The following is an 18,745-nucleotide window of genomic DNA, read 5'->3' on the forward strand; positions in this document are numbered from 1 at the left end:
TGAGGTTGGTTGTGAATTTAGGACTATGAAATACTGACTCATTGGTAGTATTGCGCATGCCTACATGAGCATTGTGAATGTTCAACAAATACAACGGTAAAAGGCACTAGATTTCATAGGAGTCCAAATGTCATGTGACGCTGGAAAATTGTTTAAAACCAGCCATCCGGTCTTTATCATCCGTTTAAAGCGGCGACGTGATGGGCTCTCGACCGATGGGAATGGGTAAACTGTCTTGGGTATTTCTGAATTGTTTTTCATATGCAGTAGAAAGGGCACGATCTGCTCTTTATTTTGATAGAATTTTTACATATACAAATATGCTGATATAATGTGCAGCAGCATGTTGACTGTTTCTATTGATTTCCATTGTGCAAAATGTATACAAATGCCTGTTTCTCAGAAGTAGCAAATTTAAGAGTTTTGTGGGGTCAGGTCACATTTCTTTGTTTTGTTTGTTTTAGGAGCGCCGTAATCTGCCTCTGAACTGGACAGCCTCCTATGATTCTGCTATGTCATTGGTCCAGACTTTGATTAACCTCGTCCAATCACCTCCCAATCTGCTGATGTACGATGCTGATTGGTTCAGCGCAAAACTCAGACAAACGGAAGCAATTCTGGCATCTCTGTATCCTGCGAGTAGCGACATGTACATGTAAGAGATACTTTGTGTGCATTGATACAAGACAGTTAACGCTTCATTACTTGGAATTCTTGTTCTTGGAGAAAGGTCGCTGCAGCGGCAGTCTCTGATACAACTGTTGTTGCTACTGTTTGCTGCTGCTGTTGCACGTTCTGCAGCTGTAAATGCTGCTGCTTTAGCTGCTGCTGTAGATGTTGCTGCTTTAGCTGCTACTGTAGATGTTGCTGTTTTTAATGCTGTTTCTGCTGCTGTAGCTGTTGCTGTTTTTATTACTATTTCTGCTGCTGTTGCTGCTGTTTTATTCCTACAGCTGTTGGTACTGCTGTTATTGCTCTTGCTGTTGCTGCTGATGGTTGAAATGGCTGCTGCTGTTACTTCAAGCTGTCGCAGCTGCTGTTTTGCTCTTACTGCTGGTGCTTTCATTGTTGCTATATTGTTGCTTCTGATTTTGCTGCTCTTGCAATCAATCTACTGTTGCTGCTTCTGCTGCTGTTGCTGTTGTTTCTTGTGCAGCTGCTGTTGCTGCTATTGTTGCTGGCGTAGCTGTTGTTACTCCGCTGCTGTTGTTGATACTGTGGTGGTGGTGCTGCTGCTGCTGCTGCTGCTGTTGTCGATAATCATCTGACACTCTTTTACACCATTTCTCTTCACAGATCTGGAGATGAACTTGACAACCTGCTGCTATTCATTGACAGCGCTCTCTCTGGTAGAGGTGAATTCTACAACAGCTTCATCATGCAGTACCGACTTGAGGACTACATTAATCGATTCCTGATCGACCAGATACCAATGTTTGTTGGTAAGTTTGGTCCTTGCGTTGTAGCAGAATTAAGGAAAACTCTGCTAAAAAATAGATTTAAGGAGTGGGAGGCCAGATTTAGATAACTAAATTTGATAGCACCGATCACATTTGACCATGTGCCATGTGCAAGCCTAAATTGAATGTGCCAGTCAGAAATTAAATGATTTGCGTGTGTCTGTCAAAAATGGACAATGAGCTTATTAAAATACCAAGAACATCATGCATGCATCAATATATTTTTGGGGGTAGTGGATATGTGAGTCGTTCTGGAGAAATGAGACAGAAATGACACTCCAACTGTCACTCTGGAGGTAACATGCTGAGTATACAGTGTATATACGTCGGTGAAGGGCAAACCCTAATTTTATTTACATCACCCCGACGCAAAATTCCATTTTATGAATAGTTAATGCGGTACCTGCTGCTATGTCAATTAGATTCGAACCGGCCAACCGATCCCGTTAGCTCGGTGGTCGAGCGGTAAGACATCTGCACTAGAAAGCAGGAGGTCGTGGGTTCGAGTCTCACCCGAGTGATTTTTTCCAACTTTCACTGAAGGTAACACACTGAGTATACAGTGTATATATGTCGGTGAAGGGCAAACCTAATTTGATTTACATCACCCCGACGCAAAAATTCCATCTTACGAAGAGACAGAACTGGGCATGGGTTGAAATGAGGGTTTGCAGGTATTAGGAAAGAGAATAAAGTTCTCCTCAGAATATTGTTCATTCGCTTCAATCGGACATTCCGTTGACAAGTTATAGCTGTTTAAAGTTTTTTTTATCAACATGTCAAAAAGTGTAATATTGAGAAACAGGTGTTTAAAATTTCGAGTTTTGTAGTCGTGAAAATGAAAGATGCCAATTGCTTTCCTTAAAAAAACTTTTATTCAGTACATTTATTATTTTTCTGTTAAATTTTCTGTAGTAGACATATCAAAGATTACAAATATCAATTAAAAAAAACCTCTGTTCGTTTCTTTTTGCATTTGTCTCCACTACGGCCTTTTCCGTCTCATTTGGCCAGAATGCCTCACATATTTGAAAGATTATAAAGATGGAATTAGAGCTGATATTCCTCTCAAACTTCATGTTTAAGTTGCATTGTTTTATTGTTTGTCGAATGCAACATTTCGGTCAAGTCAACCACGCAAGTTACAAGATTAAATTATCACCACAGACGTTTTTCTTCATCTTCTTAGGACCCATCACGTTTTTCAAACATTCACATTCGGATAGTCAGTTGATCATCAACTATTTGATATATTCGGTATAGCCCTACATTAACAGCAGAGCTTTAGATTTTCAATGTTTGCACTTATCCAGGTTGTCCGTTAGTCTGAGTATCACCCGTTATCCATGGAGCCAAGTCTCGTGTATAATGTCTGATAATGTCAAAGCAAGCACATTTATGCGATCTTGTGCCTCAGTCAATCGGAGTCGATGTAACTAAATCATGACGTCATTTCATTCCCAAATCAGGACTAAAACTGTGATTGGTCAATTTGAATGCAGTGTTTTATAATACAACAGCCGTGCGCGTGAAGTGTAACATTATACAGAGCATGTGACCACAGCCTTTGTCGGTGTGTATAGCGTTTTTTTTTATCCATGTCTAGACGGGACAATGGGTGAATGACCGAAGACGCGACATAGAAAGCGCCGCTGATTGGTCAAAATCTAGAGGTCAAGATGCAGTTGTCTTGCATAATTAATCAGTGAATATGTTCAAAAATGATAGACCATGGTGCCATGGTCTAATACATAGACTAGTTGGCTGTATGGCCTCTAGTATTTTTCAGGATTGGAAAACCAAAACAATGTTGATTTCTTTTTTCTGTGCAGGACAAAAGTGGACCTTTCCTTCACTGGAAGGGCTGTTTGCTGACTCTGACAATGTGAGGAGTTTGTTTGTTCTTTGGGACGTGGCACCCGATGTCGTGGATGTGTTCTTGTCTCTCAGTATTCGACCAGAGATGGTAGGCAGAGATAGGGTTCTAGACTTCAATACATGCTATACTACAACCTCCAATGCAATGCGTGTGGAGGGTGTACATAAATATAAAGCCGACTGTCGAAAAAACCAAAAACAAACAAGTGTGAAAACGCAGAAGGTATAGGGAACAATAATTTTGGAGTTATCCAATTGTGAGAGCCTGTTGATCTGTAAATTGCTGATTTTGCGAAAAAAAATTAGAAAACTTTTTCAGAAGTTTTAGAAGCAATTTGAGGAAATTAAAATTAGGGCCAACTGTGGACAGAATTTCATCAATTCAGGCCAACATTTTCCTTGGACCTTTTGTATTGAGCTTTTTATCTGCACTTGAAGATTACTGACAATAGCATATCAACCTCAAAAATGAAAACAAATTCAATTAGCCACTACGGTCAAGGGTGGATCCATGGGGGGGGGGGGGCCATCCCCCCCCCAAAAAAAACCCCAACTTTTTCTTTTTTAAGTGACGTCGCAATAAAGGCAGGCACTGCGCACACCATCATCTTTTCCTCAAAAAAAATTGGTGAAAGTGGTCAGAAATTGCCTCAGATCGCACCACAGAGCATCTAGAATCCATACATTTTTTGGGACCCTTAAGCGGGCCCTGAACCCCTTGCCGTAATTTTTTTGGACCCACTTCTTGGAGGACCAAATTTTCTTTTTGCCCCCCCCCCCCTCCCAAAAAAAAATTGTGTTCTGGGTCCGCCCTTGACTACAGTTGGAAACAATACATATAGTGATTAGAATTTTTTAGTTTAAAATCACATGGCATGCATCGCGGTTACCATACTTTGTTTTATTTTGCAGTGGTCAGTGTTTTGGGAGACGCCAGACCCTATTGCAACTCTCTGCACCAACAATCAGTTTGCCTCATTCTTCGAGCTCCCGCAGGGCAGCCCGTCGAATCTCACTGCACTCCAGGAGGCCGTTTGTGCCGTCAACTTCACCCTGGTTCCGCTAGAGCTAGCCAACCACTTCAAAATCAGCCAGATCCAGGCTGATCTGGAACAGATCATCATTAATGACCCGAGCCTTGGGCCGTTCAACTGGACCTCCTGGATGGAAAACAGGGACCGTTTGGCGGCGATCATTGCGGACCTAGTCTCCATGCCACCCGAGATTATCCTGGACGAAGCTTGGTGGAATACGACAGAGCCGCAACTGCAGGACGTCATCAACAGCTGGCTTGTGAACCTGCAACAGATGGCCGCAGACAACCAAGTCAACAAGTAAATTATTTAAAACTGCATTAAATGCTGCATCATGGTACATAGGAGAATGCCGAGTGACTTTCGCCATATTTGACCATGAATAAAATTAAGACAAGTGAAAAACTATATCAGGCACAAGAAATCCAAATTAGTGGTCAACACCTCGTGCAATTATGAAACGAATACTTAACGATCTAAAAATTAAAGTCGAAAAAACAAGGAGTGGTGTTAAAGTACAACCCAACCCCCTTGAACAGCATTAAGACAACGTGCATTACAAAACATTAGTGAAGTGGATGTTTCTATTCTGTATACCCAAAAAGTTGTGTTGTTGCACCCTATTCCTTTGCTGAATAATATTCATAGGAATATTGAAGACATATAGAATCATAATTTGCTGTTCAAGCAGTTTGTTTGTTTCCAATAATAACACCACTCAAAATCCAAAGAAGAATGTTCAAAACCTAGCCTGTTGAATTTTCAGCTCAGTGGATATTACACTTTTCGAGAAAGCAGTGAAAAACCATGCACACCCTTTTGATCACGACATACAATTTCATCCCTAACACTCTGTGTTTCCAAAAATCAGTCAATTGGCTGATCGTTGGAAATCAAGGCTACATTTCTTGATTTCTTCTTAATGACAGCAAGCCAGACGGAATAATTTCATGGGGTGTTTAGTACCAGTATGATCTTTAATCAAAGTAAGATTTTTGATAATGATTTGGTGAGTTACTTTGGGTATAAATGCAAATGATCCTAGTGAAGTAGTTGGATGAATTTCCAGGAGATGATTTTTATTGTGTGTTTACTTTGAATTGTATTTCCTGTAGTACACTGAATCTTCTTCAAGGACTGGAAGCCTCATTGAGATCAGCCGGAGCTTGGGAGGCTGTCAGGCCTTATCTAGAGATCTTCACTCTCTCCCTGGAAAGCGCTGCTAATCAGTTGCGCCAACAAGGTAGGCCCAACCTGGGTTTTCTTTTCTTTTTTTATTAGCAGGTAAAACTATTAGCAGGTAAGGAACTACAACAGGAGATAACAGAAAGAACTATATTTAAGGTTTGGTAGCAGAAAACGGAGCCCTGAGTCTGTGTCTCTCATGTCAGAGACCTGAAATATGAAACTACAGCCTGAGAGCAAAAATGCCTGAGTTTTGGGACCCAATGTAAAAAGTTCCATTCCAAAAAAAAAATACCGCAAGAAACCTATATGCATCAGGATCCTGGCCCACTTTGACAGTGTCGAGACAGTGTCGAAAGCACAGGTTGCTCTACTATTTGGAAGCTTGGTCCAATTCACAAGAGACGGAAAGCATAAAGCACATAAGATAGGATATTAACATCACAGGTGGAATTGCTCAACAGTAGGAATTACAACATATTCAAGCCTCAGTATGTCTAGCTTGTGAAATGTGCTAACATTTTTCTGCTTAAAGGCTGGTTTGAAAGCGAATAAGAAGCAACTTGACGTCACAAAACATTCATTGTGAAATTCACCAGAGTTGAATTGTATTCAGATTTGTCAAATTCCAAACGCAAAAGCTTGCTGTGACGTCACAAATTTGCGTTCGCGTTTGTTTTCGTGCAGAGTCATACTGGCATGTAGACACAATGGAGAAACTGTAGAGTGCATAATGTGGCGGCGCCCCACTAATTACAAGTGTGTTCCACACACCTGCACAACAGCAATGGCAATTAAATGTCCATCATCTCCTGATCGTCACGGTTAAGGGGGCCACTTGTGCATAGAGTTCATAGTTACATGTAGCAATTCAGCAACTTTTCTGTGGACAGTTAACTCTATAGAGTTGTGACCTATCCTAAGATATTGAGAGTGTTGGCCCTGAAGAGTTTTTTAATTTGATTTTTATGCCCCGCGGCGAAGCCGAAGGGGCATACTGTTTCCGCCTTGTCCTTCCGTGGGTGGGTGGGTGGGTGGGTGTGTGGGTGTGTGTGTGGGTGGGTGGGTGCGCTTGTCTTACATACGCAGTGTGGACTTCCGAACAAAAGACGTCCACATAATGTAGGTAGCACCGACGTTGTGTGGACTTGCCCACGTCCACACAGTGTTTCCCCATTTCTGGAAAACAGGTTTAGAGGCATTTTTGGGTTAGGTTTATCTGTAGCAGAATGAAGAGAAACACTAAAGGGAATCATAGAAAAAAAATTGGGTTGAAAGAGTTTTCACAGTTTGAGAAAAATGAGTTTTTTCACTGGTTTTTCTTAACTACACGAAAGCAATGGAAAGTCCACACTAGTCATGTGAAACAAGTATGGGTGTGTGGGTGTGTGTGTCCGGACAAATCTTGTCAGCGCGATAACTTGAGAAATACTTTACATATGAACTTCAAATTTGGTTTGTGGATTGTCCTTGGTAATCCTAAGAAGCCTTTTGCATTTGGGGCCGAAAGGTCTAGGTTCAAGGTCACAGTGGCTGAAACAATAGAAATTTTGTCAGCGCGATAACTTGAGAAATACTTAACATATGAACTTCAAATTTGGTTTGTGGATTGTCCTTGGCAATTCTAAGAAGCCTTTTGCATTTGGGGCCGAAAGGTCAAGGGTCAAGGTCACAGTGGCTGAAACAATAGAAATTTTGTCAGCGCGATAACTTGAGAAATACTTAACATATGAACTTCAAATTTGGTTTGTGGATTGTCCTTGGTAATCCTAAGAAGCCTTTTGCATTTGGGGCCGAAAGGTCAAGGGTCAAGGTCACAGTGGCTGAAACAATAGAAATTTTGTCAGCGCGATAACTTGAGATATACTTTACATATGAACTTCAAATTTGGTTTGTGGATTGTCCTTGGCAATCCTAAGAAGCCTTTTGCATTTGGGGCCAAAAGGTCAAGGGTCAAGGTCACAGTGGCAAAAACAAAAGAAATTTTGTCAGCGCGATAACTTGAGATATACTTTACATATGAACTTCAAATTTGGTTTGTGGATTGTCCTTGGCAATCCTAAGGAGCCTATCGCATTGGGGGTCGAAAGGTCAAGGGTCAAGGTCACAGTGGCTAAAACAATAGAAATCTTGTATTTATTCTGAGATCATAGGGATTAGGGATTAATTCATATAAAACCTACAGAAGACACTAATGCTGTCAATGAACGTTCCATTTGACCAAGGTACATGTCATTTGATGTTAGAGTGGTGTTATGTCATGGAAACTGTCACGGTTGCGGGGCATTTGTGTTTGTAAACACACCTGACTTGTTTTTTCTATTTCATTTTACAGTTCAACTTCAAATGGGCCTGGCCAACACCACTGCTATAGATTACTTAGTGAACAGTCTGAGCGTCATGCCAGACCAGCTCAAGGCTTCTCTGGCAGACAGTGCCTTCTCTGTGTTTGCGGTAAGCTCTGTACCTTGACATTATTTAGCGCAGACTTCAGTAGTGACCCTCTGCTGTGTCTACAGACACAATCCTTATTAGCAGTACCCACTGGGCTTTCAAGCTTGTAATGCTAATCTGCATTGTTTAATGAATGCCTATACAGGGCGAGTCAAAAAAACCGAAACCCAAATGTCGGGACTATTGTTTCAGTGAAGTTCTGCATGTAGCACTTTCAAAGTCTAGGATATGAAAGCCCAGTTCATCAGCTTTCTTTTAGTACAAGAATCATTCAAATCACTCTTTAAATTTTCAAGTTACGGAATTTTAAACACAACCACTGTTTTAAAGTTCTGTCCACTGATCACAAGAAGGTAAGTGTTCTTTCAGCAAAACGAAAACAAATCACATAGGGATGTGTGTGAATTGTTTTCGTTTTGTTGAAAGAACACACACCTTTTTTGTGATCCGTGGACAGAACTTTAAAAGGGTGGTTGTGTTTAAAATTCTGTAACTTGAAAAGTACATAAGTGATTTGAATAATTCTTGTTCTATTAAAAAGAAAGCTTATGAATTGGGCTTTCATATCCTAGATTTGAAAGTGTTATATGACGAACTTCACTAAAACAATAGTCCCGACATTTGGGTTTCTCTTTTTTTTTGACACCCTGTATTATGCTAAAATTTGCAGACAGTCTGCAAAGTAATAGTTCAAACCTGTCAAGAGTTCAGCAGTCTGTTTGTGTCCTTAGGCAATGCACTTTATCATTATATTTGCTGCAGCGCTCCATTCTGTTAACACGAACCCTGAGAGATGCAACTTGCCGTGGTCTCTTATAAATTTATATACAACTCAGTAGGAATTGCCGTAATCTTGGTCATTTGGGTAATTCCGTGGTAACTTGCGTTACGTTTCAACGGGGTCTGCCGTCAACTCTGTGTTGTTATTCTATGAAGTCAAAGTATTTAGGATGGATTATGCTCACAGAAAAACCTTTGAAGTGAAGTGACTATACTACCAGTAAGAGGCCAACAGAATACATTTCTGTTGGTTTGGCAGTAAGTTTTTATTTTTCAGTAACTCACGTTACAAAAAAAAGGACATGGCAAAAATGTAAAAACCTTGCATTTGCAAGTTTCCTCATACTGTTCAGTGTTGGAAGAATCTTTTCAGTGCCCTTACATTATTAGGGTCATATGCTGCCATAACACTTATTAGCTAATAATCAATCATGAAATCTCTCAGCGGGATATATTTCGGTAATGCATGTTACGGTAACTCATGTTACAGTTTGTCTGCTCATTTAAGTAAAAACATAAGAAACAAATTCAACCAAACAAAAAAACGTTTTCGCATAAAATGTGAACCTTTCTCTCTGCCTTAAAAACAAAAACTCACTATAACACTTGCATTTTGCATGTGGTAACAAGATTCCAAAATGACTTCCTTAAATCCATAACTTTAGACAAAAAAATACATTTGACTATATTCCATCTCACTGAAACACCACTGAAATGAAAGGTCTTGTCGTTCTCTTTAATTTGATACCACATTTGAGGTTGTGATGCTTGCAGTTCTAAAGATTTAAAATATTTTCCACTTTTCACCCACGTCCACTTTTGTGTGGAATTGCCAATTTATTTATGATTTTTCTTTACATTTTGAGCATCAATTTGAATGCCATGCTATTGGACGTTGTTTTTCCAGCTGGCAGATATCTACAACAGAGGATGGTGGGACTTTGTGTTCTGCAACAGTTCAATATTCGATACAACCTACCATCTTCCGCCCGCAGTAAATTCAACAGCCGTGCAGCAGGCCATGTGTGAGCTCAACCAAACCGAATTCTTTAGTCACGCGTCTGGGATCTACAACATTGATGTGCTGAGACTGCAGCAACAGGTGGGTTGACCTTTGACCTAATGTTCTCACCTTTAAAGGTTGCAGGCCAGTAAATAGGCCCGAAATTGCATACTCCGGCCAAATCACGATTTGCATAACCTCAAATTCTTCGGTACTAGAGCATTTTGAGGGCCATGAACTTGATGGTTCGTAAAAAGATATAATTAAGAAAATTAAGAACAATAAAATGAGACAAGGTTAATCATGGTAAATTGCACTGAGTTGTAACATTGGCAGTGAAAAGACAAAAACAAGACATACATGTTAGTTTTATTTGGTAACTATATTATGTTTGTCTATTGGTACGTGATACCCAATTTGTTGTGGTATTCTGTTTACTTAATCTGTATAGTTGATTTATTAACCAATAACACACACAAAAACCTGGCATAGGGAAGGCTTTTAATTTCAAAATATACTTTATTTCAAATTTGTGGCCAAGTTTGAGGTTGGCAATTTGGCCGCGAAAAAAAAATTCCTGTTAGGTTGGGTTATCTTAAACACCGTTTTATGGGGGCCATGGGCTCCGTGCACAAGTGCCCCTTCAACGGCCAAAAAAGAAGAGTTGGGGGAGACCTAGACTGGTTCCCGGTCCATCCACTGCATATTTCTAATGATCCAAAGTTATTAGGGGCGGGGATTAGTCTGCGACACGATCACAAGTTAAATTTGAACGTATTCGCGTGCCAACGACGCCTGACGCTCACGCGCGAAGACGCTATGGCTTAGCTTTGTGCACATTCAGTATAAAAAAGTTGCGCATACTTTGCGCCCGAACCAGAACAGTACGCACACAGTGTCATGTCCAAGGGGCTCTCAAAAGTGGTAAAAACGTGTCCTCTTTTGTTGGTGCATGAGAGAGATCTGATTTTAGATCACTTACCCTAACAAAATTAGTGGTTCATTTTGAACACCCAAAAAGCACTGAATAAGAACTTTTGTTTGCAAGTATCTGATATTTTGTGTTGTTTTTCAGATTGGGGTTATCCTAGGTCAGCAAAGTGGATCGATGGCTAACTTTGACTGGGCTCAACTTGGAAGATATGTTGAGGAAATGATGGCTCTACTGACCGAGTTACAGCGCATCCCTGAAGTCATGCATGGAGATGCCATACAGAATGTGACGCTACTACTTGAAGCTCTCAATAACCAGGGACAACAGAATTTGTTACTGTGAGTATAGTTCATAATGGACTATTCCGGATTTGTTGCTGAGAGTATAGGCCAGTTCATAATGGATTATTCCAGATTCATTACTGTGAGTATAGGCCAGTTCATATTGGACTCTTCCAGATTGTTGCTGTGAGTATAGGCCAGTTCATAATGGACTATTCCGGATTTGTTACTGTGAGTATAGGCCAGTTTATAATGGACTATTCCGGATTTGTTACTGTGAGTATAGGCCAGTTCATAATGGACTATTCCGGATTTGTTGCTGAGAGTATAGGCCAGTTCATAATGGATTATTCCAGATTTGTTACTGTGAGTATAGGCCAGTTCATATTGGACTCTTCCGGATTGTTGCTGTGAGTATAGGCCAGTTCATATTGGACTCTTCCAGATTGTTGCTGTGAGTATAGGCCAGTTCATATTGGACTATTCCGGATTTGTTACTGTGAGTATAGGCCAGTTCATATTGGACTATTCCGGATTTGTTGCTGTGAGTATAGGCCAGTTCATAATGGACTATTCCGGATTTGTTGCTGTGAGTATAGGCCAGTTCATAATGGACTATTCCGGATTTGTTACTGTGAGTATAGGCCAGTTCGTACTATTCCGGATTTGTTACTGTGAGTATAGGCCAGTTCATAATGGACTATTCCGGATTTGTTACTGTGAGTATAGGCCAGTTCGTAATAAACTATTCCGGATTTGTTACTGTGAGTATAGGCCAGTTCGTAATGGACTATTCCGGATTTGTTACTGTGAGTATAGGCCAGTTTGTAATGGACTATTCTAGATTTGTTACTGTGAGTATAGGCCAATTCATAATGGACTATTCCGGATTTGTTACTGTGAGTATAGGCCAGTTCATAATGGTCTATTCCGGATTTGTTACTGTGAGTATAGGCCAGTTCGTAATGGACTATTCCGGAAGTTTGTTACTGTGAGTATAGGCCAGTTCATAATGGACTATTGCGAATTTGTTACTGTGAGTCTGGGCCAGTTCGTAATGGACTTTTCCGGAATTGTTACTGTGAGTGTAGGCCAGTTCATCATGGACTATTTCGGATTTGTTACTGTGAGTATAGGCCAGTTCATAATGGACTATTCCAAATTTGTTACTGTGAGTATAGGCCAGTTCATAATGGACTATTCCGGATTTTTAACTGTGAGGATAGGCCAGCTTGTAATGGCCTGCTTCAGATTTGCCAATAAGTCCCGCCCACTTTTGGTTTGTATACATTAATCACAGATCAAGTCACATGATGACTGAAACCTTTTATCCAATCAGTCAGTGTAGACTGTATGATTGACAGGCAGGGAGGGTCCATTCATGCAAAAGAGAAGTGCACTGGGTGTCCAAAATATCCATGATGGCAACATTTTCTTCTGAAGTGTGTGCAACATTTTCAAAGAAAATTCATTTACAAAAAAAGTCTGAAACCTGGAATAAATTCGCCGCAAATCAATTTTTGTTATGGGCGTCAATTGGTGGGGGACGGGGGGACAAGTCCCCCTTCCCCCCACTTTTTAAAGTGGGGTGATACCAAATCATTTGCCCCCTTCGCACGTTTGTCATCCCCGAATAAAAATTGTAGCCTATGTATGATTCTATAGCTCAGAATAGCTGATTCAATTACTCCAAACTCAAAATGATTTTTAAATAATAATCTTTTGCTAAAGAAAAGATGGTTAAAGTGGTCAGAAGTTGCCTCAGATTGCACCTCAGAGTGTCTAGAATCCAAAATTTTGGGGGCCTTTAAGCGGGCCCCGAAACCCAGGCCATTAGGGCTTTGCGCTCGCATTAGTTCTGATCAGGGAAATGTCCCCCCCCCCCTTTTGAAAAGCGATTGATGCCTTGATTTTTGTAAATTTGAAATCCAAAAATTTTTCCGCATTTTCGTTTACGACAAATCTCAATCAGCCCTAAATAAGAAAACGGACAAAGTCTTTGGAAAAAGTCAATCACAAGTCAGTTTACAAATAACAGAAAGAATACTGACAATGTAATGCCTTTGCCACCGTTAGTTTGAATTGTTCATCACATGACTTGAGACCGAATGACATGCAATGTGACTGGTCATTGACTTGTCATTGACATATAACTTGTCATGACTCAATTACAACTCTCTCGTATCTTTTGTTAACAGCCTGATCCAAGTTCTTGAAGACATTCGGCCGTACTTCCAAGACGACACAATTGTGGTTCAGATTCGTGACTCTTTCTACGCATCCATTAACTTGTCCAATGCGCTTAACAGGTACGTCTGTAACTTTATTTGCTCAATGGAAAAAGCCTAACCCAAAATGCAAGGGCTGAAAGTATATCTCATGTGCCTGGCTACTAATTAAAAGGCAAGACATCAGTCTGTCAACTCATATATGTGATGGGAACTCTCTGATAAGTCAAATGGGCAGGCTATTCATGTACCAAGAAGGCTGCTAGCAAGTGAATGAAGTTACAATCACAGACCATGCAGCAAATTGGGGGATGTTCCAGTTGTTTTCTTTAGCCTGTGGCACAAAAACTGGAAGGATTAATTTTTTTGAGGTTAGTTTCGAACATCCGGTTTCCAAAATCGAAACTGAACAGTGGATTTCAGACCGAATATTAAAATATCCGGATTTAAATCCCACCACTATCAGCAACCCCTCCCACCCTTATTGGGTTAATGTGGGGGGGGGGGGGGGGCAAACAAAAAGGGAGCTTGGTTGTGGGGATTGAGGGAGTATAAGTGTTGGAAATCTGCAGTTTCTGAAAAATATTGAGTTTACAAGGTTCTATCTCAGAATCATACTTGACTCACAAATGAGATTGTAGTACCCTTGCCCTCACTGTTTCTCACCCGTTTTCTCACGCAGCAACGGCATGCAGCTGGATGCTCTGCCTCAGCTGGAAGCCATATTGAAGCAATTGGATCTATGGCATAGCGTCAGACCCTACTTGGAGTTTGCTAACGTAATCCTGGATGGAATCAACACAGACCTTCATCAAGGAGGTATGGGCCTTAGCTTCATCTCATACATATTAATGGACAAATTTACATGTTACAATTTTCATTGGCTACCTTAGTTGTATAAGGTTTATTCTCCTGAACGGGATCCACAGAGATCTTCATGTGGGAGGTATGGGCCTTATTTCCATCTCATACATATTAAAGAGCTTATTTACATTTTACACATTTCATTGGCTACCCAACAGGTACGAGGTATATTCTCCTGGATAGAATCCACAGAAATCACCTAAGGGATAGTGTTGGTCTTAGTTTCTTACCCTATTCGTAGAAGATAACAGATTGAATAGTTACTCGTCATGTATGTTAATTTAATGAGTGAATTGGCATTAGTCAACAGTGGTTCCTTCCATTAGGATTCAGAACACTTCATACATGAACTTGTGCAAATATTTCATTGGTCGCCAGTCTATTATGTTGCTTCGCAAAAAATTTAATTTTGTTGTTGACTATTTTGGTATGTGAAATATAGGTGAAGCCATACCAGCATTCTTGTACAACCGGACTGTACTGGATAGGTTCTTACAAGAGGCACTGGGCACAGCCTCCCCTGAGTTAGCATTGCAAATTGTAGCGGATAGGTTCCATCCAATATCGGAGGTGAGTTTAATAATCAAATTAGTTTGAAAGTTAAGAGGTTTTTTAAGATATTGAATCAAGTAGGATTTGCATTTCCAAACTTTTGTTTAACTATTACAATTTATACTCTGCTGAACCCCACATACATGTACAGCTGTAATGAACGAACCCTTTAGCATCCCATATTTCATTGAAGATGTTACTGAACTGTGTTTGCTGAAATCCCTGTTACAAATGAGGACTGTGCTGAAAAATCTTTTGGGGACTACGATTGTGCTCATTATAGAGAAGTTCTACTGTATAAAAATAAGCTTTGGAATTTTACTGAAACATATTGAAAGTTACATGCAAAAACATTTCCGTCGCAAGTCTTTGTTTGTGATACCTGCTGCTGTTATGAGATTCAAACCAGCCAGCCAACCCCAGCAAGAACATAAAACAAATTCATAGTCAGCATGTACTGTCCTTGCTGTTTTCAAGTTTCATAAAAGAAAAATCGATTTTCTTTCAAATTGCTATACTTTCTACAAAAAAAAAATGTTATGAGACATCAAAGAAATGAAACCATGTTAAGATATGGAATAATAACTTCACAAATGTCAAATAATTTGCAGCCTGACAATAATCCAAGCATATCTTTTGCGTGTAAGAGCCGCACCAGAAACCTACGGTAAAGATCTTTAGCACATGCCTAAAACTGGAGAGAAAAAAACGATGTGTCAGAATTAAACCATTTGAAGAATAGAGACAGTATATTTGTGATTCGGCAATGTGAAAAAAGGATATTTAATACAAATCTGACCATGAAAACTATTGATAATCTATCATTTGTTTCTTGAGAAATTGGCCAGCAGACTTAAACAGTCCTTTACAAAAGTGTTCTGCAATTTCTTTTGTCCAGTTGGCGTACCTTCATCTTTCTGGTAACTGGGAGGAGAGGTTTTGCTCGCCAATTAACTATCCCCATCCAAGTTACTACCCCCCAAATTTGAATGAAACGGCCCTGAGAGAGGAGCTTTGTCAATTGGACCGTGTGGAATTCTTTGGAAAGCTCGATAACATCACAGGGGTGGATGTACTCAGCCTGATGCGATCAGTAAGTGGATCCTGGTTTGGCCAGACTCTACATTGCGGTTTACATTATTGCAGTTTTTGAAATCTCGACTTTGTCATCAGCTTTGGCTTCTTGAGACTAAGGGCCCTTGACTTTGCCTCAATATGGGTTCATTTTGAGGCCAAAGTTTAAGTTATATATGATAGTAAAAGGTGATTCTGATGTACAAAATGTAGCTGAAACTGGAGATGAAGCCAGGTTATCTGGAAAAAAAACCAGATTCTTTTTCACTATGTTACGTGGTCTATGGATGCCATGCACAAGAAACCCCGACGCACCATGAATGTGCAAAACGGCATTGATTTGCATGGCATCATAAATCGATAAAACGAGTAAGAAAAAAATCAATGCACAAATCGTAAAGACAAAAAGGTGTCATTAGAATTGAGAGAAGTCTGCGTCAGGTTTTAAAAGTCAGTTTGGAATGATAAAAACATCCTTGACTCTAATTTGACCAAAAACTAAAGAGGGGTCCGTAACTACACAATTGCTGAAATTATGACAGATATGAAGACGCTACAGTTTCGTGCACAGTCAGATAAAATGAATTGTGCTTCTGCACCGTACGCATGTGAACAAGTGCGCACACACATGTAACCATCGCTAGTCGTATTTGCATAGACCTTATGCGCTAAGGCGGAGTTAGAGGGTAATTGTTTCGTTTCGCTTGGATAGGCATGAGTGAACCTTTCGCACATTCATTGCGACTAAAATAGAGTAACAAGGAACACCTTCCAAGATATCCAAAATGCATAATGTATATTAATTTGCAACACATTCCCCATGTACACTGTTTCTTCTTGAGATAATCTAATTTTTTTTAAAAACTTTAAAATTTATGAACCTTCCAGTTCTTTGAAATTGCGAACCACTTACCTGCCTCAAACGACACCTCAGCCAACTTTGATTGGGATGGAGTGGTTGGCAAGGTGGAATCCATCATGGCCGCCCTGCAAGGCATCCTGGGATTGCCTGGTAACCATGGCAATGTGACTGAAGCCTACCTTCTGTTGCAGGAACTTCAAAACGGGTTGGTGACGTTCAACCAGAAACTGTGAGTCCGTAAAATTTGAATTGTAAACTATCGATCATCTTTTTTTATACAAATAATATATGATGATCCACCTTGTGCTATTTCAGGTGTATTTTTGATGTCCCCTAACGTGACGCAGCCCGTAACGAGGCACACTTCGATTTTACACCTCTTTGTGCCTTTCTAGAGCAAATTATTTTTACCTTTGTGCCTTGAACAATTTTTTTTACCTCAAAGCCCAACTTCATCATGCTGTAAGCATTCCCATTCATAAATCTTGAGTTCACGTACCCGCTACAAAGTTCCAGAGAAATTCTATATTCATTTTTAAAATTCCCATTTTATTTTGAAGTGCACTCTGAACCCTTTTAAAACCCAAAAATAAGAAAATAATTGTTGACAAACTTGTAGTTGGGTATGTGAGTGGAGATAATAATGATCGGAATTTATCAACTTCAAAGAAATTCTTAAATGTAAACGTGGGATTTTCAAAGATTTGTTCAAGAGCGCCTTGTTAGGAACACACGGCCGAATTTGTGCCCAATTCCGGACGCCACCGTTTATAAATTTAGGACTAAATTTTCATGACACTGAAATTGTTCACAACAACAAGCATTATTAAGGTAATAGTACCAGCATTTAACTGAATGAATTTAAAGTCTGTCAACAAAGAGGTTTGGCAACACTGCATGAGGAAAGTCGGGGGAAATGTTAAAGTGTGCCACGTTAGGAAACTCCAATATACACACATTTCAGGCTGCACACAATATTCTAAACAAAAGGGAAACCGTACCCCCGGTTCAGACAGGCATTCCAGAGTCGCGTGATGTTCAAATATGACGCTTATTAACACTATATTACAGAATAGTATTACCAGTATAAATTTTTCGGGGTGTCGGAGCGGGGGGGGGGGGGGGGGGGGGGGGGGAATTTTGGATTATTTGTAATGAATTTCTATGAAAAAAAATAATTTTTGACAGAGCTGGTGGTTTTTGAACCCCCCCTGGATCCGCGCCTGCCATTACATTATTATTGCCTTAGTCAATGATTTAATCCCTCATTGAAGGCATTCCAAAGTTTATGAAAGAGTCAAAAAGATTTTGTGTTGTACCAAATTCTTTTTCAGATTGGTTGAAGTGTTGGGACGTCTTGACATCGTGATGAACCAGGAGGGGGTGTGGTCTGAAGTGCAGGAAGCTGTTGCCATGACAACACACATTGTGAAATTGTACAATCAGCAACTGGAACTACTAGCAGGTAACTAAAAAATTCAAATAAATCTGAAAGAATTTTTTTTTACAAAAACACAATGGGCTCCGCGTGCCAACAAGAGATGACGCTTTTTTACCACTTTGGAGAGCCACGTGGATGGTTCGCGCACGTATAGTGCAAAGTACGCACGACTTATTTTATGCTAAATGTGCACGAAGCCATGGCGTCTTTGCGTGAGCGTCAGGCTTCATCGGTGATACATTTAAATGTCTCTCCCGATGGTGTCCCCCAATTCTCTCTTCCTTGCCATAGAGGGGGTGCTTGTGCACGGAGCCCATGAGACCAAAGAGACAGCCAGGGGCAAGTTCGCACAAGAACTATTGTTGACCAAATGGTTAACCATAGTTCGACTAAAGTTCGCCCGAACTAGTATGTCTAGTCAACGATGATTCACTCCCTAGTCGACTATTTGGAACCAGCCTACCCCGGCTGGTCGCGCAACGATTTATAGCTGGTTATCAATAGCAATTTCCATAGCCTAGTGCAGAGGGGACCAACTATTAACAAAAATGGTGGAAAACGAAACTGTGAGCACTAAATTTCATTTTCATTGCACAAATATGTCCATGTTAGTTTACGATTAAATGTCCCTTTTGTCACCATTGTACAATAATATTTGCGATTATGTAAGATGTTCTAAACTATACACAATCACTTTTATTTGTGTAAATAAACA

General features: G+C 40.2%; 1 protein-coding gene across 8 annotated transcripts in view; it reads left to right on the forward strand.

The window, feature by feature from the left end:
- LOC119728778 overlaps positions 1-18,745 on the forward strand; it is a 160,985-nt gene that overhangs the window by 82,806 nt on the left and 59,434 nt on the right. For 6 of the 8 annotated variants that reach the window (XM_038201162.1, XM_038201159.1, XM_038201167.1 and 3 more), the window contains exons 49-62: positions 465-655; positions 1,297-1,442; positions 3,293-3,426; positions 4,251-4,672; positions 5,488-5,615; positions 7,893-8,011; positions 9,699-9,893; positions 10,870-11,066; positions 13,208-13,318; positions 13,920-14,056; positions 14,544-14,671; positions 15,552-15,746; positions 16,616-16,818; positions 17,924-18,054. In XM_038201162.1, coding sequence (XP_038057090.1) covers positions 465-655; positions 1,297-1,442; positions 3,293-3,426; positions 4,251-4,672; positions 5,488-5,615; positions 7,893-8,011; positions 9,699-9,893; positions 10,870-11,066; positions 13,208-13,318; positions 13,920-14,056; positions 14,544-14,671; positions 15,552-15,746; positions 16,616-16,818; positions 17,924-18,054 — 2,437 coding nt within the window. The remainder of the gene's footprint in view (positions 1-464; positions 656-1,296; positions 1,443-3,292; positions 3,427-4,250; positions 4,673-5,487; positions 5,616-7,892; positions 8,012-9,698; positions 9,894-10,869; positions 11,067-13,207; positions 13,319-13,919; positions 14,057-14,543; positions 14,672-15,551; positions 15,747-16,615; positions 16,819-17,923; positions 18,055-18,745) is intronic. The other 2 variants (XM_038201163.1, XM_038201168.1) reach the window with 1 other exon arrangement.

The sequence above is a fragment of the Patiria miniata genome, unplaced genomic scaffold, assembly GCF_015706575.1.
Source record: "Patiria miniata isolate m_02_andy unplaced genomic scaffold, ASM1570657v1 HiC_scaffold_20, whole genome shotgun sequence".
Lineage (NCBI taxonomy): Eukaryota > Metazoa > Echinodermata > Asteroidea > Valvatida > Asterinidae > Patiria > Patiria miniata.